This window comes from Zootoca vivipara, chromosome 9, assembly GCF_965207765.1.
Source record: "Zootoca vivipara chromosome 9, rZooViv2.hap1.1, whole genome shotgun sequence".
Classification (NCBI taxonomy): Eukaryota; Metazoa; Chordata; class Lepidosauria; order Squamata; family Lacertidae; genus Zootoca; species Zootoca vivipara.
Genome location: NC_142592.1, coordinates 36,988,689 through 37,004,891, shown reverse-complemented (window position 1 = coordinate 37,004,891; position 16,203 = coordinate 36,988,689). Strand labels below are relative to the sequence as shown.

Genomic DNA, 16,203 nt, shown 5'->3' with positions numbered 1-16,203 from the left:
CATGGCAGGAGGTGCAGTGTTTTTAAAGACATGCTTCTTCGCACCTTAACAGGGGGCAGGAGTGGATCTAAACTGCTGCATAAGTGGTTCTTTCTTCTACATATGTTTTACAGCAGACCTGGCATGCCCACAAATTTCCATTCAGGCGGCTCACTGTGCATCTGCATTAAAGATTCATATTGATTTCTAATTGTAGGTAAAATTCTTCTTTTATTTCTGATATTCGATGGCACTCAGTTTTAAAACAAGAATGTAAATACTCTCCCTCTGCAAAGGAGGATGGGTTAGTTAGGCCAAGTAGGGCTGTCCAGGAACAGCAGAGGAGGAGGGCTGACCATTATTACAGAAGCAATCGGCGCCTCTACCCGCTCGCTCTTCTCTTTGGGCAGCTTGGCGGAGAAGGATAGATGTCCGGAAAGAGCACATAAGCAAATGAAGAGCAAGATCCGCCCCCCACTCCTGCTGTAGCGCCCAAAGAGTCTCAGCAAGACGAGGCTTCTCGGTTGCGGGAGCCTCCACACACTCGTCCGCCTTCTGTGTTTCTCTACGTGGTGCCCTAAGAGCGTCCAGTCGCTCCTCTTCTCTCCCTGTCTTGGCACGCTGAGAGGAAGAAGAGCAGGGACCCAATCCAAGGCCACCTTATGCATTGAGTCAGGCGGCAGCTCCGCGGTGCAGCAGACGCTTTTTTGGCAACAGGGTCCCCACTTCCAGCTGAGGCACCACCCGGCAGGGGCCCCTGGGAAAGACCCTTGTCTCAAACTCCGAAGAGCCGCTGCCAGTCAGTGACCACCATGCTGAGCTTGAATGGGCCAATGGTCTGAATTCGGTGTCAGGCAGCTTCCTATGTCCCACCTTGGGTCAATAGTAACCCCCAAAGAGCAGAGGCGGAGGCAGCACATGGCGAAGGGCTCTTATTATGGCAGGTCGAGAGAGAGAGAGAGACGCTCGAGCGGGGCTCCGCCGCTGCGAGAACCACGAGGCAAGCGCCGCCCGCGGGATCCCCGCTGCGTGTGCGAGCGAGCGAGCCGCTCGAGGGAGGCGCGGCGCTGACGCGGCCGAGGGGGCGGTTGCTTGTGACACTGAAAAGCTGGAGGCGCGAGGAGCACAAGATGGCGGCGGCTACTGCTGGCGGGCGCTGGCGCCGGGGACGACGGCTGCGCGAGGGGCTGAGCGGCTGAGCGGGAGCGCTCCGCAAGCGGAGGGACATGGCTCGAGCCGGTCCGGTGAGAGTTGGCGGGCTCTGAAGGCGGAGCGGGTGGGGTGAGGTGGAGTGGGGGGTTCCGGTCGGGGGCAGCCGGGGGATGCCAAGCGCTCCGAGAGCGAGGAAGCAGCCCGTTACTTCTTCCAAGTAGTGTCCTCCGCTGCTCTTCCCGTCACCCGGGAAGCCCCCGCTCCGGTGCTGGGTTTTTGGCGCCTCTTCGAAGGGGAAACTTCTCTCCCTCGGCTTCTTCGCCATCCCGTCGAGAGTCTCCTTACCTTATCCTGGGACGAAAAACAGGGGGTTCGGAGGCGCCCCTGAGAGTGTTGGGAGTCTCGGGGGCGCTGGTCGGGGTCACTGGATTAGCTGCACCTTTTAAATAATTGCGAGTGGGCTGGTTTCCCGATGTGTATTCACGGCGCGCTCACAAATGTTTTATAGGTAACTTGCTCTTGTGGAGACGGTCCCCATGTTATCGGCCTCCATAGGTTAAAGCCGGTTCTGGATGACTAGACGTTTTCGTTTTGAGATGGTGGGATAGGAAGGAAGTGTGTTAAAAACTTTTTATGCTGTGGAAATGGACGTCTAGCTTTTACTTCTGCCTTGATTTATTATTATTTTTTTGAAAGGGAACAGATTTCTGCGGACCTGTTGAGATGTTTACTTTCAGGGGTGTAACTCTTATCTTTCGAAGGAAGCACTTGTTGTACCTGGAATAGGTTTGTGATGGTTTTTGAAAGTCGAGGTTAATACACTCAGTATGTTGTCACCTCCTCTGAATTAATAAGTCTCATCTTACTTACATCCACCCTTCCTTACATATTTCTTGTATTTTGGAAGTTGGCACCTGCAACCTCATTGATCTGGAATACTTCCTGTTGGTAATTGCTGACATAGATTAGATGAAACATAAATTTAAGATAGGAGAAACTTGTCTATTTTTGTCACTTAACTATCCTGATTGAGAATACAAAGGACTACTAAATATATCTTAAGTGATCTTGAGTATGCACCTGAAGGCTGTGTCTGTAAACACAATTTCTTGGAGAACATCCACTGATAGGTATATCACAAGTGAGTGTGTTAAAAAAGAAGAAAAGCTAGTGACCAGAATGAGTAGAGGAAACATTTTCTTAATAAATCTTATGATTTATAATATTCTTAGAATAAGCATCCACACTTGGCCCCACACTTGAACTCTTCTGTTGTGTTGAGTAACTGACAATAAGACATACCTTTTGAATCTCTGTTACTTAGGGTTTGTGTGCATCAAACTCATTGAAAAAGTATCAGAAGATAATGGGAGGGGGAAATCTATGAAACAATGTGAACTAGTAGATTTGCTAATAGGTCAGCATGGAGCTGCATTTAAATGTAAATTGGAGTGAAACAAAACTCTATGCAAAAAAGCCAGTCTATTATTTCCAGAATTTTGGGTTAACAGTGATTATGTAGAAAGGGGTACTGCATGTAGTATATTTTACACAAAAGTTTGTGACTTTTAATGATGGCAAGTGATTATAATGCTAAAGGGTAGAGATTTGTTAAGTTTTTATGTACTTAAATTACTTTGGTAGTGCATGAACTTTTTTACATGACAAGGTCATGAAGATCCAGGTTTCAGTGTACAGTCTTAACTTCACATATCTGGGTGTAAGCCACTTTGAATTTAGTTCTGAGTAGACATAGTTAGGATTGCAGCCAAATAAACACTTTTCATTGTAAGAAGTTAATGATTGTTATAAGATGTTAATTCCCTCCCAGACCCCCACCTTTTCCCGCCTATCTGGGAGTAAACCCCATTGAATTCAATACAACTTCTGACTAGGCATAGTTAGGATTGTGCTGTTAGGCTGTAAAATCCTATACAACCAGGGGTCAGCAACCTTTTTCAGCCATGGTCCACCGTCCCCCAGACCATGTGGTGGGCCATACTATATTTTTTTGGGGGGGGATGAACGAATTCCTATGCCCCACAAGTAACCCAAAGATGCATTTTAAATAAAAGCACACATTCTATGCATGTAAAAACATGCTGATTCCCGGACTGTCCATGGGCCGGATTGAGAAGGCGATTGGGCCGCATCCGGCCCACGGGCCTTAGGTTGCCTATCCCTGCTATACAAACTTAACTGGGAGTAAGTTCATTGAATTCACTGGGGCTTACTCCTAATGTATAGGACTGTACTGCTAAGATGCAATTTTAAAGTACTAGACCAGATTTGTCATGTATTGGTTATTCGCACTATAACCATTTAATTTCTACTACACAGCACTTAACAATTGTAACTTACTTTCTGTGCTTGACATCTGGACTGCACCAGTTTGGGAACTGTTCCTTTAAATAATGTGATGCTTAATGGTGAAAATAATTTATGAGCCATGTGTGTAAATACTGATTTATGATAGTAGGAGTTCATATTTTCTGACTTGCACTGAGTGCCTATTTGTGTTAGTAAGAAGTTAAGCTACTGCATTTGTATTTAACAATTTACTTCATATTAAAAATTCATGTTCTGTGATTATTTCATGATGTGTAGAGGCTAAAGAAGGAATGATTACCGGTACTGCTTACTTTTACATTTTGTCAGTGAGGTAGGACAGCAGGTAGAAGGATTGTATTTAAAGTGAAATGATATACCGTATATTGAGGCTATTTGCTCAGTTATTTCAAAATTGTATTTAAGACATGAGCCAGAAAACCTTGATGTTGTTTTTGTTTGTTACTATGTTATACATATTTGTGTTTTTATATTGCAAACTTCCCTATGATCCTCGGATGAATGGCAGTATAGAAATTGAATAAATAATAATAATTTTATCAACTCCGACTGTTGACGGGAGCTGCTGTTGTCCCTGGACCAGGATAGTTTGAGCACAGTAGGCCAAGCATTGGTAAAGTCATGGTTGAATTATTACAGTGTGCTTTATTTGAGGCTTTCCTTGTGCTTGATCTGGAAACTACAGTTAGTGCAGAATGCTGCAGCGCAATTGCTGACAGGAGTAAGATCCTGTCAACATATAATACTTCTGCTCACAGAACTCTCCTGGCTTCTGGCTTGTTTCAATTAGTATATAAAACCGTCAACTCTTTTACTTGAAGTATTGCCACTCCATATGTGCCCACTTGACCTCTTCAAGCTGTGGTACTGGCAGTTTTACAAGTGCCATATAATATTCATTCTGCACTTGTGAGGAAAAATATTTTAGTATATGTCAGCATCTATGCTCTGGAACTCAAAGCCTATCAATAGCAGGCTTCATTGCACTGTTTTTTTAATGCCTGCTAAAAACCTCCTTATTTCAGAAAGCCTACCCAGACATGTCATTTAATTATGTTTATTGTTCTTAAGATTCTGTTGATTTTTACCAGCATTTTAAAGTCTTATGATTATTATTGGTATTTTATTATAAATATTTTATACTAATTATGTACACTGCTTAGCTAATAAAAAGTGTTTCTAAACTGAGTTTTAAAAATGCTATGTTTATAAACCTGTAAAAAGTAGATAGGAATAGGTGCAACGCTGAACAGAATGATATGTGCTAATGAAACAATGGAAGTATCCAGTACCTATAAAGTTTGACTGCTTGTCAGGCTAAAGTTTCACAATATTCCATATGTACAAGGGCACATGGGGCTTGTTTGTCATGGGATACAGATGTAGTGACAAGTTTAGGTGCTGTGCCCCATCCTAATATTTGTCAGTGGACCACCTTGAGCCATGATTTATTAAATAGATCTGTCTTAAACTGATGCTTCATGCTGATTAGTGCAAATTTTCAGGTAGACGGAAAAGGTTATGCCATACTGCAGAATTTATTCCTATGGGGAAAGATTTTGACATTTGGTGTAAGGAGGAAGATGATAAAGGTGTGTGCAGTTATGCATTAAGTGAAGCAGGTGAATAGAAATACCGTAAGTTTTTTCCTCGCCCTTTCATAGTATTAGAACCCAGGATCATGCAGTGAAGCTGAGTGTTGGGAGTTACAGGACAAAAAAAGGAAGTATTTCACACAGTCCATAGTTAAGACATAGAATTCACTATCATAAGATGGATTGTAGGCTACCAACTTGGAAAGCATTAAATTGGAAAATTCCTTCAGTAGCACCTTAAAGTCTTTAAGGTGCTACTGAAGGAATTTTTAAATTTTGTTTTGACTCAGACCAACACGGCTACCTACCTGTAACCAGCATTAAATTGGGGTTAGGCAAATTCATAGAATCATAGAGTTGGGAGGGACCCAAAGGGTCATCTAGTCCAACATCATGCCATGGAATGGAGGAAAACTGCCAACAATGGTTACAAGGAATGATTGCTTCTGTATCTAAGTTGGTATGCCTCTGAGGCCAGTTGTTGAGGAGCATGAGTGAGGAGAGTGCTGCTATGTTCATGTCCTGCTTTCAGGTTTGCTGGAGGCATTTGGTTGGCCACTGTGAGAACAGGGCGCTAGACTAGGTGGGTCTTTGATCTGATTCAGCAGATTCTCCTTACGTCCTACAAAAGCTGAAGCTAACTTTTGTTTCTGCTTGCAGGTCAAAATGCAAAGGCTGGGAAACTCTTTGGAAGATGAATTTCTGTAGCATTTCATCGACGTTATAGTATTGAGAATGGATAAGTGTAAACATGTAGGAAGACTTCGGCTTGCCCAAGACCATTCCATTGTAAATCCTCACAAGTGGCATTGCATGGTATGCAATACTACAGAATCTGTATGGGCCTGCCTCAGCTGCTCACATGTTGCTTGTGGAAGATACATTGAAGAACATGCACTAAAGCACTTTCAGGAAAGCAGTCATCCAGTGGCATTAGAAGTGAATGAGCTATATGTTTTCTGCTACCTTTGTGATGACTATGTTCTTAATGATAATGCAACTGGTGATTTAAAGCTGTTGCGAAGTACATTAAATGCAATCAAGAGTCAAAATTATGACTGTACTACTCGCAGTGGCAGGATTTTGCGATCGATGGGCACAAGTGATTATCTTTCCCATAATAGTGCTCAAGCCTTGCTTCGTAATCAAGACCGTATGTTCACAGCTCTATGGCACAGGAGGCATGCATTAATGGGCAAAGTTTTTAGATCTTGGTTTGAACTGACACCAAGTGGAAAAAGGGTTTTAGAAGAAGAGAAGCTAAGGGAAGAAGCAGAAGAAAGAAGGATCAATGCTAAGAAGAAAAGAGAAGAGAGAAAGCGCCAGTTGAAAGAAGAAATGGAAAAAATGCCTCCAAGAAAGAGCTTTCGCTTGCAAAATCAAAATAAGGAATCCTCAAAAATATCACTCTATGCACTAAAAATGTCACAGAATTTGGACTCTGCTGTAGAACTGAAAGTAACAGCTACCTCAGATGATGTAAAATTAAAAAAAATTAATGACTCTCCAGTTAAACGAAGGCCTACTGTGACTCCCGGTGTAACAGGATTACGAAACTTGGGGAATACATGTTATATGAACTCTGTTCTTCAGGTACTGAGTCATTTGCTCATATTTCGGGAATGTTTTTTAAAACTTGATTTGAACCAAACTCAAGAGTTGTTAGCAGCTGCAGCCAATGGCAAAACAAGATCATCTTCTAAGAATTCTCCATCTGCCGGCTCGATATTTCATGTGAACAAAAGTCAATTTAAGGACAAGGAGTCTTCTGCAAGGCGATCTAGTGTTTCATCAGGCTTAAGTGGTGGAGCATCAAATAGTAGAAATATGGAACTTATTCAGCCTAAGGAGCCAAGCTCAAAGTACATTTCTCTTTGTCATGAGCTGCATACATTGTTTCAAGTCATGTGGTCTGGCAAGTGGGCACTGGTATCTCCATTTGCCATGCTCCATTCTGTGTGGAGACTCATCCCAGCCTTTCGTGGTTATGCCCAGCAAGATGCTCAGGAATTTCTCTGTGAACTTTTGGATAAAGTACAGCAAGAATTGGAGACAGCTCGTACAAAATGCCCAGCCCTCATCCCTACTTCTCAAAGGAAACTCATTAAACAGGTTTTGAATGTGGTCAATACAATTTTTCATGGACAGCTTTTAAGCCAGGTATGTTGTGTTGCATTCACAAAGCTCTGCAGTGATTTAAAATGCAGTCATACCGCGGGTTACAGACACTTCAGGTTGTGCATTTTCGGGTTGCACGGCACGCCAAACCAGGAAGTACCGGAACGGGTTACTTCCGGGTTTCGGCGCATGCGCAGAAGTGCCAAATTGCGACCGGCATGTGCGCAGATGCAGCGCTGCAGGTTGTGAATGCAGGTTGCGAACGTGCCTCCCGCACAGATCATATTTGCAACCCGAGCGTCCACTGTATTAATGCAAATTAATGGGTCAAAATGAAGACTCATTTTACTGTTATCAGTGGACGGGTGTAGTCTCTTTTAATAAATCTTTTAAATAAATATATTGCCTTCATGGGTTGTGTAGATTAAGTGTCAGAAAATAATTTTTTAAAGAGTGCACAAGAAAAGATAGAATATTGTCAGATTCAGAAAGATACTGATTGTAGGTAGTTACAGCTATTGGTTTATTTCAAGTTTGCAAGAAAACATTAAGTTGGAGGCTAGAGGTATGGCTGTTGGAAGGGAGTATCTGCATTACTCTTCCGGAGAGCATAATGATCATTCATGGCATGACCATATCAGAGTGCTACTAAACCAACATCTAAACCAGCTTTCCTTTCTATTTTAATTATTTTCTTTAAGTGCTGATAAAATTAAACAGCATAATCTACTACTCCAGGAGAAAAAAATAGAGTAATTATTAGCCTCTTATGAATCAGACATCTTTGTATTTGTAGTAAAAACATGCAACTTGCTGCAGGTTGTTGTGATTTGAGACCCATACTAAGATAATTGAAATCTGGAACATGGGGCTTTCAGGTCAAAGCTGACTTAAATTTCCATCACTGAATTGGGATGTTTGTATAATGCATGCCAGTAGAATAAGTGTCTGCAGCTGTTATAACTTTTCTACTTCATACGCAGTAAAAAATCTAATGATTTAAATTCACATGCATTTGATACTTTGCCGTATATGAAAAAGTACTCATCTAAAAGAGTTAATCTAATCAGCCTTTTGTCAAGCTTGATTTTTATCTTTAAGGAACTGAGAGTAGTAGCATTTCAAGCAATTTTCTGCACAATTCACTGATCTCAGAGCATCGCCACTGATTTTACAGGGACTGCTGTGGTCTGTTAATTGCAACTATAATAACTTATCAGAATGCCCTCTGTAGTCTTGATGTGCAGATTCCTAAATGGCATTAAAATACTACCGGGACCTTGTAAGTCGTTACTGCATTTTGTGGTAGTTCATGTACAGAAGCCTGCACCCAGGAGAACCTTGCTTGAGTCACTAACATTTCCATCATCCCTGACCACTGGTCCTGTTAGCTAGGGATCTGGAGGGCCGAGTTTGGGGGTGTCTGCCCTATGGAGTTGAACTGCTTGGGTTTGGAAACTTCATCTGGGCCCCCAGTTTCACAGTCAGCATAATAATGCAATTGCAGTATTGTTCTGTCCCTAGATTTCAGCAGTTTGATTAATCATTGAGGGGTATTTTACTTCTTGTTCCATTCCTCTCATTTGCTCTACCTTGCATTTGCTACGAGCTACTGTACTTCAGACTTGTTTCCTAGAAACAAATACAGTGAAATATTTGCACCATACCCATGAATGTCCACTTAATTTTTACCTTCAAGATACATTGTTTCATAACCTGTATATAAAAAATTATATCTTTTGCCCCCCCCCTGGAAATACTAAAATGACTATCAATATTAAGGCTCTTTACTAATGAAGCACATTAAACTGGTATTATATAAAATATTTATTGATCGAATAATAACAGCATTAATTATAGTGGAAAATAACAAAGAGCATCATATACAGTGGTGCCTCGCTAGACAAATTTAAGTTCTTCCATGGCTCTTTTCTTATAACGAAAAATTCGTCTAGCGAATCCCATAGGAATGCATTGAATTTTTTTTGAATTTTTTTTTGCCCATAGGAACGCATTAATTGAATTTCAATGCATTCCTATGGGAAACCGCGATTCACTAGACGAATTTTCCATAAAACAAATTCGTCTAGCGAAGCAACCTCCACTAGAAAAAACCTTTCGTTAAGCAGAAATTTCGTTAAGCAGGGCATTCATTAAGCGAGGCACCACTGTATCTGGCTTTGTTTGCAGTGCACTGAAGGCTTTTCAGAATTGGGGCCCTAGTTGAAAAGCATTTTTCAATTAACTATGGAGAAAGAAAAATCACTATAAACAGCTCTCAGGATGGGTCATGTAAACTGAAATGAAGGGTCAAATGGAAGGACATCAACTGTCACTGAGCTGTAATTTTACATTTTTTTTAAAAAAAAATCTAATCAATTTTAAGATGATGATGAGGCTTTCAAGAGCAACAAAGCAGCTAAGGCCACAGTCCCAATCCCCTGAATCCCAGTGACAGGGCTTCATGCACCCATAGCCTCAGTGTTTGCACTGGCCAAGACAGAAAGGGGGCAAATGCCACTTCATTGCGTCAGTTCCCACCCTGGATTGGGCCCGTTCCTGTTGCTTGACTGCAGCAGATCTCATGCTGGTCTAGCCCATCCCCAAAATGCCCTTCTCCATCAGTGGAACTAACCAGAGCTGGGCAGGGGGACCCCTCTCACTCTGTCCAGACCCCCTCCAGTGTGAAGGATTGGGGTTTTGGATTGCTCCACGCCTCCTCTACACATCTGCAATATGTATGCACATTCACTTACAAAAGAAGGGAGGGCAAGAAAGTCAAATTAAGTAATTTTTTTGTCTCGACAGGTAACGTGTCTTGCGTGTGATAATAAGTCTAATACTATAGAACCCTTCTGGGATCTGTCACTGGAATTTCCTGAACGATACCACTGCAATGGAAAGGAGACAACCTGTCAGCATCCATGCTTGTTGACGGAAATGTTGGCAAAGTTTACAGAAACTGAAGCATTGGAAGGAAAGATATATGCCTGTGATCAGTGCAACAGTGAGTAAAGGCAGCATGTACTCGGGCACCTGACTTTCATGTAACATGTGGCCTAGCTTTGGTTAAGGGCATAGATACTGGCAGTACATTTTTAAACATCACAATCAGAAAAATTACCTCTTATTTGTGCAAAACAAGATACCTCTTATTTGTGCAAAACAGTCCCTTGAGCTCACAGTATAAGGTCATATGATACATAAAGGTAATCTCAAGGAACGAAACTATCAATCACATTTGTAACTTTTTTTAGTATTTATACCATGCGCTCATCTCAGGATTGCATCAGCACATTGTCAATACTTCACTGGAGCTCCTTGCGTTGTATACCAACATACCTGTGATAAGGGTTTTCTGGAATTTTTTGAACTGAATTGCATTGAAATCTGCTATTTAGAAAATTTTCATTTCATAAAATTTTCTGATGGCCTAATTTGGTTTGTTTTATTTGCTTATAGTAAACAAGGCTAGATATTCTGAAAATGCCATGCTTTCCTAATTATTTGCAATTGGTATTAATTCAAAAACTTATGATAGTTTTTTTTCTGCAGAAAATCTTCAGCCCCCACATCACTGATATAAAGTTGTATATTGAATGTTCTTTATGTTCAAGTAATGTTTCCACAATATATCTCCAAAATGGATTCCTGCTAAACTGACTGTACACACAGAAATTCTTCTAAACCAATGCTTAGTTGAGAAGCTCTAGACAGAGGCAACCTATGTTTGGCATGTATTATCCCAAGTGCATCGATTTATTTTTTCTACAACTTGCATCTATTGTGAATATGAGTGGAGGATTTTCTTTTTCTTGTCATAGCAAAACGAAGGAAGTTTTCTTCTAAGCCCATTATACTCACAGAAGCACAGAAGCAACTTATGGTATGCCGACTACCTCAAGTTCTGCGGTTACACCTTAAGCGGTTCAGGTACTGTAGAGAACTACCTTTGCTATCGTATTAAGGAAAATGGGCTGGCAACCTTCTCTCAAGGTTGTTTTTTTAATAAAAAAAACCTGTATATTTAGTCAGATTATAAAGAATGCTTCTTTCTTCAGATTACAATAAAAATGTGCGCTTCACCCAGATCCCAAGGGATATGATGCCTGTTATCGATAGTGGTTTGCATTAAAGGAATTTGATGAAGCTTCTGACAATGATTTGAACTGCTGTGAATATTGAGGTGTTCCTGAACATTTCAGGTGCTCAAGGAATGAAGTTATTAGTATCCAAATGTTAGCAGCCTGTCTTCTGTGAGGCAAAGTTGTTTGACATAAATTAAGACCTTGTATATGCCTCAGGGACAAGAAGCACCACTGTGAAGCAAATCTTAAAGTGGGAAGAGACCTCAGGAAGCAGTCTACAGTGGTACCTCGGTTTATGAACACAATTGGTTCCGGAAGTCTGTTCATAAACTGAAGCGTTCATAAACTGAAGCGAACTTTCCCATTGAAAGTAATGGAAAGTGGATTAATCCGTTCCAGATGGTCCGCGGGGTACTTAAACTGAAGCGTTCATAAACTGAAGTGAACTTTCCCATTGAAAGTAATGGAAAGTGAATTAATCCGTTCCAGATGGGTCCGCGGAGTACTTAAACTGAAGCGTTCATAAACTGAAGCGAACTTTCCCATTAAAAGTAATGGAAAATTAATTAATCCGTTCCAGATGGGTCCGTGGCGTTCATAAACCGAAAATTCATAAACCGAGGTGTTCATAAACCGAGGTTCCACTGTATAGGAAAGACAGATGCTTTGTAAATGGCAAAGCAGGGAATAATTCTATCAGATTTTCTTGTTACTTCTAGGGAATGATTGGGGAAGGCACAGCTGGTGAAATTCTCCCTTCTATGAAACTCTTAAATGGCCCTCGCAGAGTCTGTGGCTGTAAATCCCTAAGGAACCAGTGGCATTAGAGAAAAACATTTTATTTGTCAATTGGGTTTGAACAAACCAGTCAAATTTGTCACAGTGGGAGTGGTTGTGAGGGAACCAACTTCTGAACTAGACATAAGAAACCAATTTTTCAGATACTTGGCGGAGTGTCTTGCAAATGAGGACTTGATCTAGTGGGCATAAATGACAGGATTAAGAGAAACTTTCAACAGAAAGTGTTCCACAATGAAACTGTAAGTGTGTTGGACTCTCTCTCACTTGAGGTTCCCAAGTAGCGACTGGAAAGACTATTATTGTGGATGCTGCTAACTGTGAATTTCCTGCACTTTGCAGACGGTAGGACATAGCCTACAAGGTGCCCTATAATTATGTTTCTGTAACTGCTTCCACACTGTAAGAGATACACATACTTCCAGGTTTTAGCCCACAAATAGAGATTTTTAACTTCTAGTTATGTTGAAGGTACCCGACAGAAAAAGAAATAGAAAATAACCTTTTTATACTTTTCATCACCCAAGATGGTCAGGACGTAATCATCGTGAGAAGATTGGTGTGCACGTCAGCTTTGATCAGACGCTCAGCATGGAGCCCTATTGCTGCAGAGAATCTCTCAAGTCCCTTGTTCCGGATTGCTTTATCTATGACCTGTCTGCTGTTGTGATGCATCACGGGAAAGGTTTTGGCTCAGGACACTACACTGCCTATTGCTACAATTCAGAAGGAGGTACAAATAAATTTGAATCTGAAATCCAATTTAAGCTTGCCTTTTAGATACAGTAGCTGCACTGCCCCAACAGAAGGGTTATATTCAACATAATGTTAAGGAGAAGGTTCCATCAGGGAAAGGATTTGTCTTTGTGCAACTGAATGCCCCCCGCCCCACCATATTCCTTCTAAATCTTTTCTGGGGTTTCTCACAATCCCATAAAGTAGTTTTTTGGGTGGTGCATGGGGCAGTGTCACATTGGGCTAGTGCTAATCATTTTGCTAGCACAAATATTTCATTCCCTAAACTCAATAGGCTTTTAAGCAGAGGAATCTTATAAAATTGTAATGAATGCTGCACGAAGAGGCCAGCCTGTCATATGGACAGTTCTGCATATATCCTTTTGGTGGGAGGAGTACCGCTATTTCTGTGTAAAATGTAATACTGTATTCTTATATTGCAATACATAAAATCCTTTGATCTGTTACAAGAACCAGTGCTGCAATACTTTTATTGCTCTTGTCTTCTAGGATTCTGGGTTCATTGCAATGATTCCAAGCTCAACATGTGCACTATGGAAGAAGTATGCAAGGCCCAGGCCTACATCTTGTTTTATACTCAACGAATTACTCAGGCAAATGGACACTGTAAAGTTTCAGCTCTTGACTCACCATCTGGAAAACAGCCAAATACTGAGGTTAATTGTTCCAATGCAGATAGTAACAGCTAATCCAAAGCCAATGTGTACAGTACAAGTCTTGAGAGTTGTCACTTGTACATGTGTTGAGATGAGTAAGTGCAGTATTGTACAATGTATCTTCATACCCTTTTGTACTAGCTGAAAACCTGTTTTGAGAATTTTTATTTAGTATAAATACTTTTTATTGATGGTAGTTAACTTCCAAAATTACTAGGATATCTGTATAGCTATTTTTTTAAAAGAAAATTGCCATTTGAATCGTTAAATCTTACCTCAAGCTGTTTTTCAGCATTTTTATATTTTGATATTTTGCTGTAGAAAACATAGATAAGGAATTTTTGGTGAACAATTCGTGTAATTTTGGAATTTTTTTTATAAAAAACGTGCATTTTATACCATGTTTCCTGAAGTACCAGTCATTGTAGGCACATGTCTTGCTTCCACAGAATTAAAAAAAATAAGATGGTATCAAATGTAGAACTTTGCTTTCCCCTCTGAACTGAAAAGTCCTGGAGAGAGCAAAATACAACTCTGTTTCCTACCTCCATTTGGTAAACCATACTCTATTATCTACTCGGTCACTAAGTCCTGGGGAGAAGCAACAAGATATTTATTCGGTGTATGCAACTGCTCAGTGCTAGGGGCAGAATAACTGGCAAATTATTACCCCTCTGAGTCAACTATCAATAAAGCACCCCAAATCTGATAGTTCCCTCACAAAATCTTGTGTTGCTCTATTTGTCTTTTATCTGTTTTTTTAGGACCATAGGCTGTGTAAGAAGTGAAGCTGAGTAAGTGAAACTTGGGAGTACTGTGGGCTGTGATTTGTTTTGTATAAGCAAAGCAAAAGGGTTTTATTTTATTGGTAAGAGCTTAATTTTTTTAACTGCCTGCTGCTCTGCTTGGGGGAAAAAATCCTCCTGAATTCTTCAGCACTTCCGAACCAGCATGAGGGATAGCCTTACATTGTGATGCCTGTTGGAGGACATCTGCCTCCAACAAAGAAAGTGCTGAGAAAGCGAACTGGTTAATGTGAAGCTCCTATTTTTTTTAAAAAAAAATGCTCAGATAGCTGAGTGGTTTCTTTGAGCAAGAGACACAAACCCTTCCTCTCCTGCCCTCTGGAAATAGATTTGAGTTTGGGGTGACTTGCCCTAGTGTGAATTATGGAGGGAAGGTATTGCTTATACAAAAAGCTCCTTCGTCTTCTATCCTTCCAACTCTGAAGGACACAGAGAACTGTATAAAGTTTCCCCGTAGAGAGGGAATGCAAGCACTCCACCACCCCAAGAGAAAGGGCTGGGAGGTGGGAACTGAATACAGTGAAGTTGTCTGTGCAGACGTTCTCAAATGCCACAGAAAAATGCATGTCTCACGCTCACATAAAAATAAGTATTAAGTCCCTAATTCACTTTCTTCTCAAAGTTATCTGGGGTGACAGAAAAAATAGTTTTGTATACTCTAGTTTAACAGGCACTCTCTCTGCATGAAGAACCCAAATAATGATGGTTAGAGCCCTTTTTTCAGGACCTCTTAACACAGCAGGTCCCCTGATTATTTGCACACAAGGCAGAAACTTGAGCATGGACACTTGTCTTAATTACTGTAATCTTACTAGTCCTAGAACTCCACCTTGAACTGAGAGCCACCCAACATAAGTGAGATACCTAGATAAAAACTACATATTTTATTAAACACAAAACTCATTGCCTATGAATATTTGATGTTAAATAGCAAAATGTCTTCATTTGCAGCCTGTTTTCTACTGCTCAGGCTAGAAGGGTACTATATTTTCTGTTCCTTTGTTGGCCATCAGTACAGCAAACAGTTAACCTCCCTACTACAAGAAAACCATACCATCTTAAAAGAACCCAATATCCCAACTTAAAAAAACACCACGAAAGAGAATTAAGCAGGGGTTGCTCTGGATGGCCCTTGTGGTCTCTTCCAACTCTATGATTCTATGAACTAGTTAAGTTCTAAGAGCTTGAACCAGTTTGTCAAAAGTCTTCCTCTGAGCACGTGAGGTGCCTATTGTGTCATTGTGGGTGCAGGTGTCTGAAACCTGATTATTGGGCATGCTGGCTGGGGTTGATGGGAGTTGGACCCCAACAAAGGTTACCCACCCCACAGTTACAGGACAAAACCCACCTGTAACCCCACAGTTATAGGACAAGACCAATCTGTAAATGAAACATATTTGTGCAAAGGAAGCAGGAGGGGCAAAGAGAACATATGTAGAGAAAGAAGCAGAGACCAAGAACTAAAGGAAAAAACAGGGAAGGTCCCAACAAAAGCAGAGGAAAAAGGGGTAAAGATGAGCAAGAAAAAAGGCAATTCTAAGCTATTTCAGACGAACATGAGTTTGACCAAACTGCGGGAGGCAGTGCAAGACAGGAGTGCCTGGCGTGCTATGGTCCATGGGGTCACGAAGAGTCGGACACGACTAAACGACTAAACAACAACAAGCTATTTCAGATTTAAAAAGAATCACTTACATTTTGAATGGCCTACTGTGGCAAGTCTGATCTAGCTCTATCTTGGCCTGTACCCTGAGAGATAGTTCAGTTAAGAGGGTTTTATTGTTCCTGCTGCAGTTTCAGTGCCTTTAAAAAGCTACATAAACAGAAATCCAGCAAAGTGAAGCTTCTCCTCCTCTGCAAGTGGCTTGGGGGAAAAAGGACTTCCCTACCCTATTCAGTTTAGAAA

General features: G+C 41.1%; 1 protein-coding gene across 1 annotated transcript; it reads left to right on the top strand.

Moving 5' to 3' along the window:
- Positions 1-1,075: 1,075 nt before the first annotated feature.
- Positions 1,076-13,887, top strand: USP44 (ubiquitin specific peptidase 44). The gene is made up of 6 exons (XM_035127069.3): positions 1,076-1,223; positions 5,736-7,235; positions 10,002-10,200; positions 11,018-11,126; positions 12,607-12,812; positions 13,325-13,887. The coding sequence occupies exons 2-6, from the start codon at positions 5,811-5,813 to the stop codon at positions 13,522-13,524; spliced, it is 2,139 nt and encodes a 712-aa protein (XP_034982960.1). The 5' UTR covers positions 1,076-1,223; positions 5,736-5,810; the 3' UTR covers positions 13,525-13,887.
- Positions 13,888-16,203: the final 2,316 nt, after the last annotated feature.

Coding starts and splice junctions, on each gene's coding strand:
- USP44 (XM_035127069.3), top strand. CDS start 5,811: ATGGATAAGTGTAAACATGTAGGAAGACTTCGGCTTGCCCAAGACCAT. Junction 7,236..10,001: donor ATGGACAGCTTTTAAGCCAG/GTATGTTGTGTT, acceptor TTGTCTCGACAG/GTAACGTGTCTTGCGTGTGA. Junction 12,813..13,324: donor TTGCTACAATTCAGAAGGAG/GTACAAATAAAT, acceptor CTTGTCTTCTAG/GATTCTGGGTTCATTGCAAT.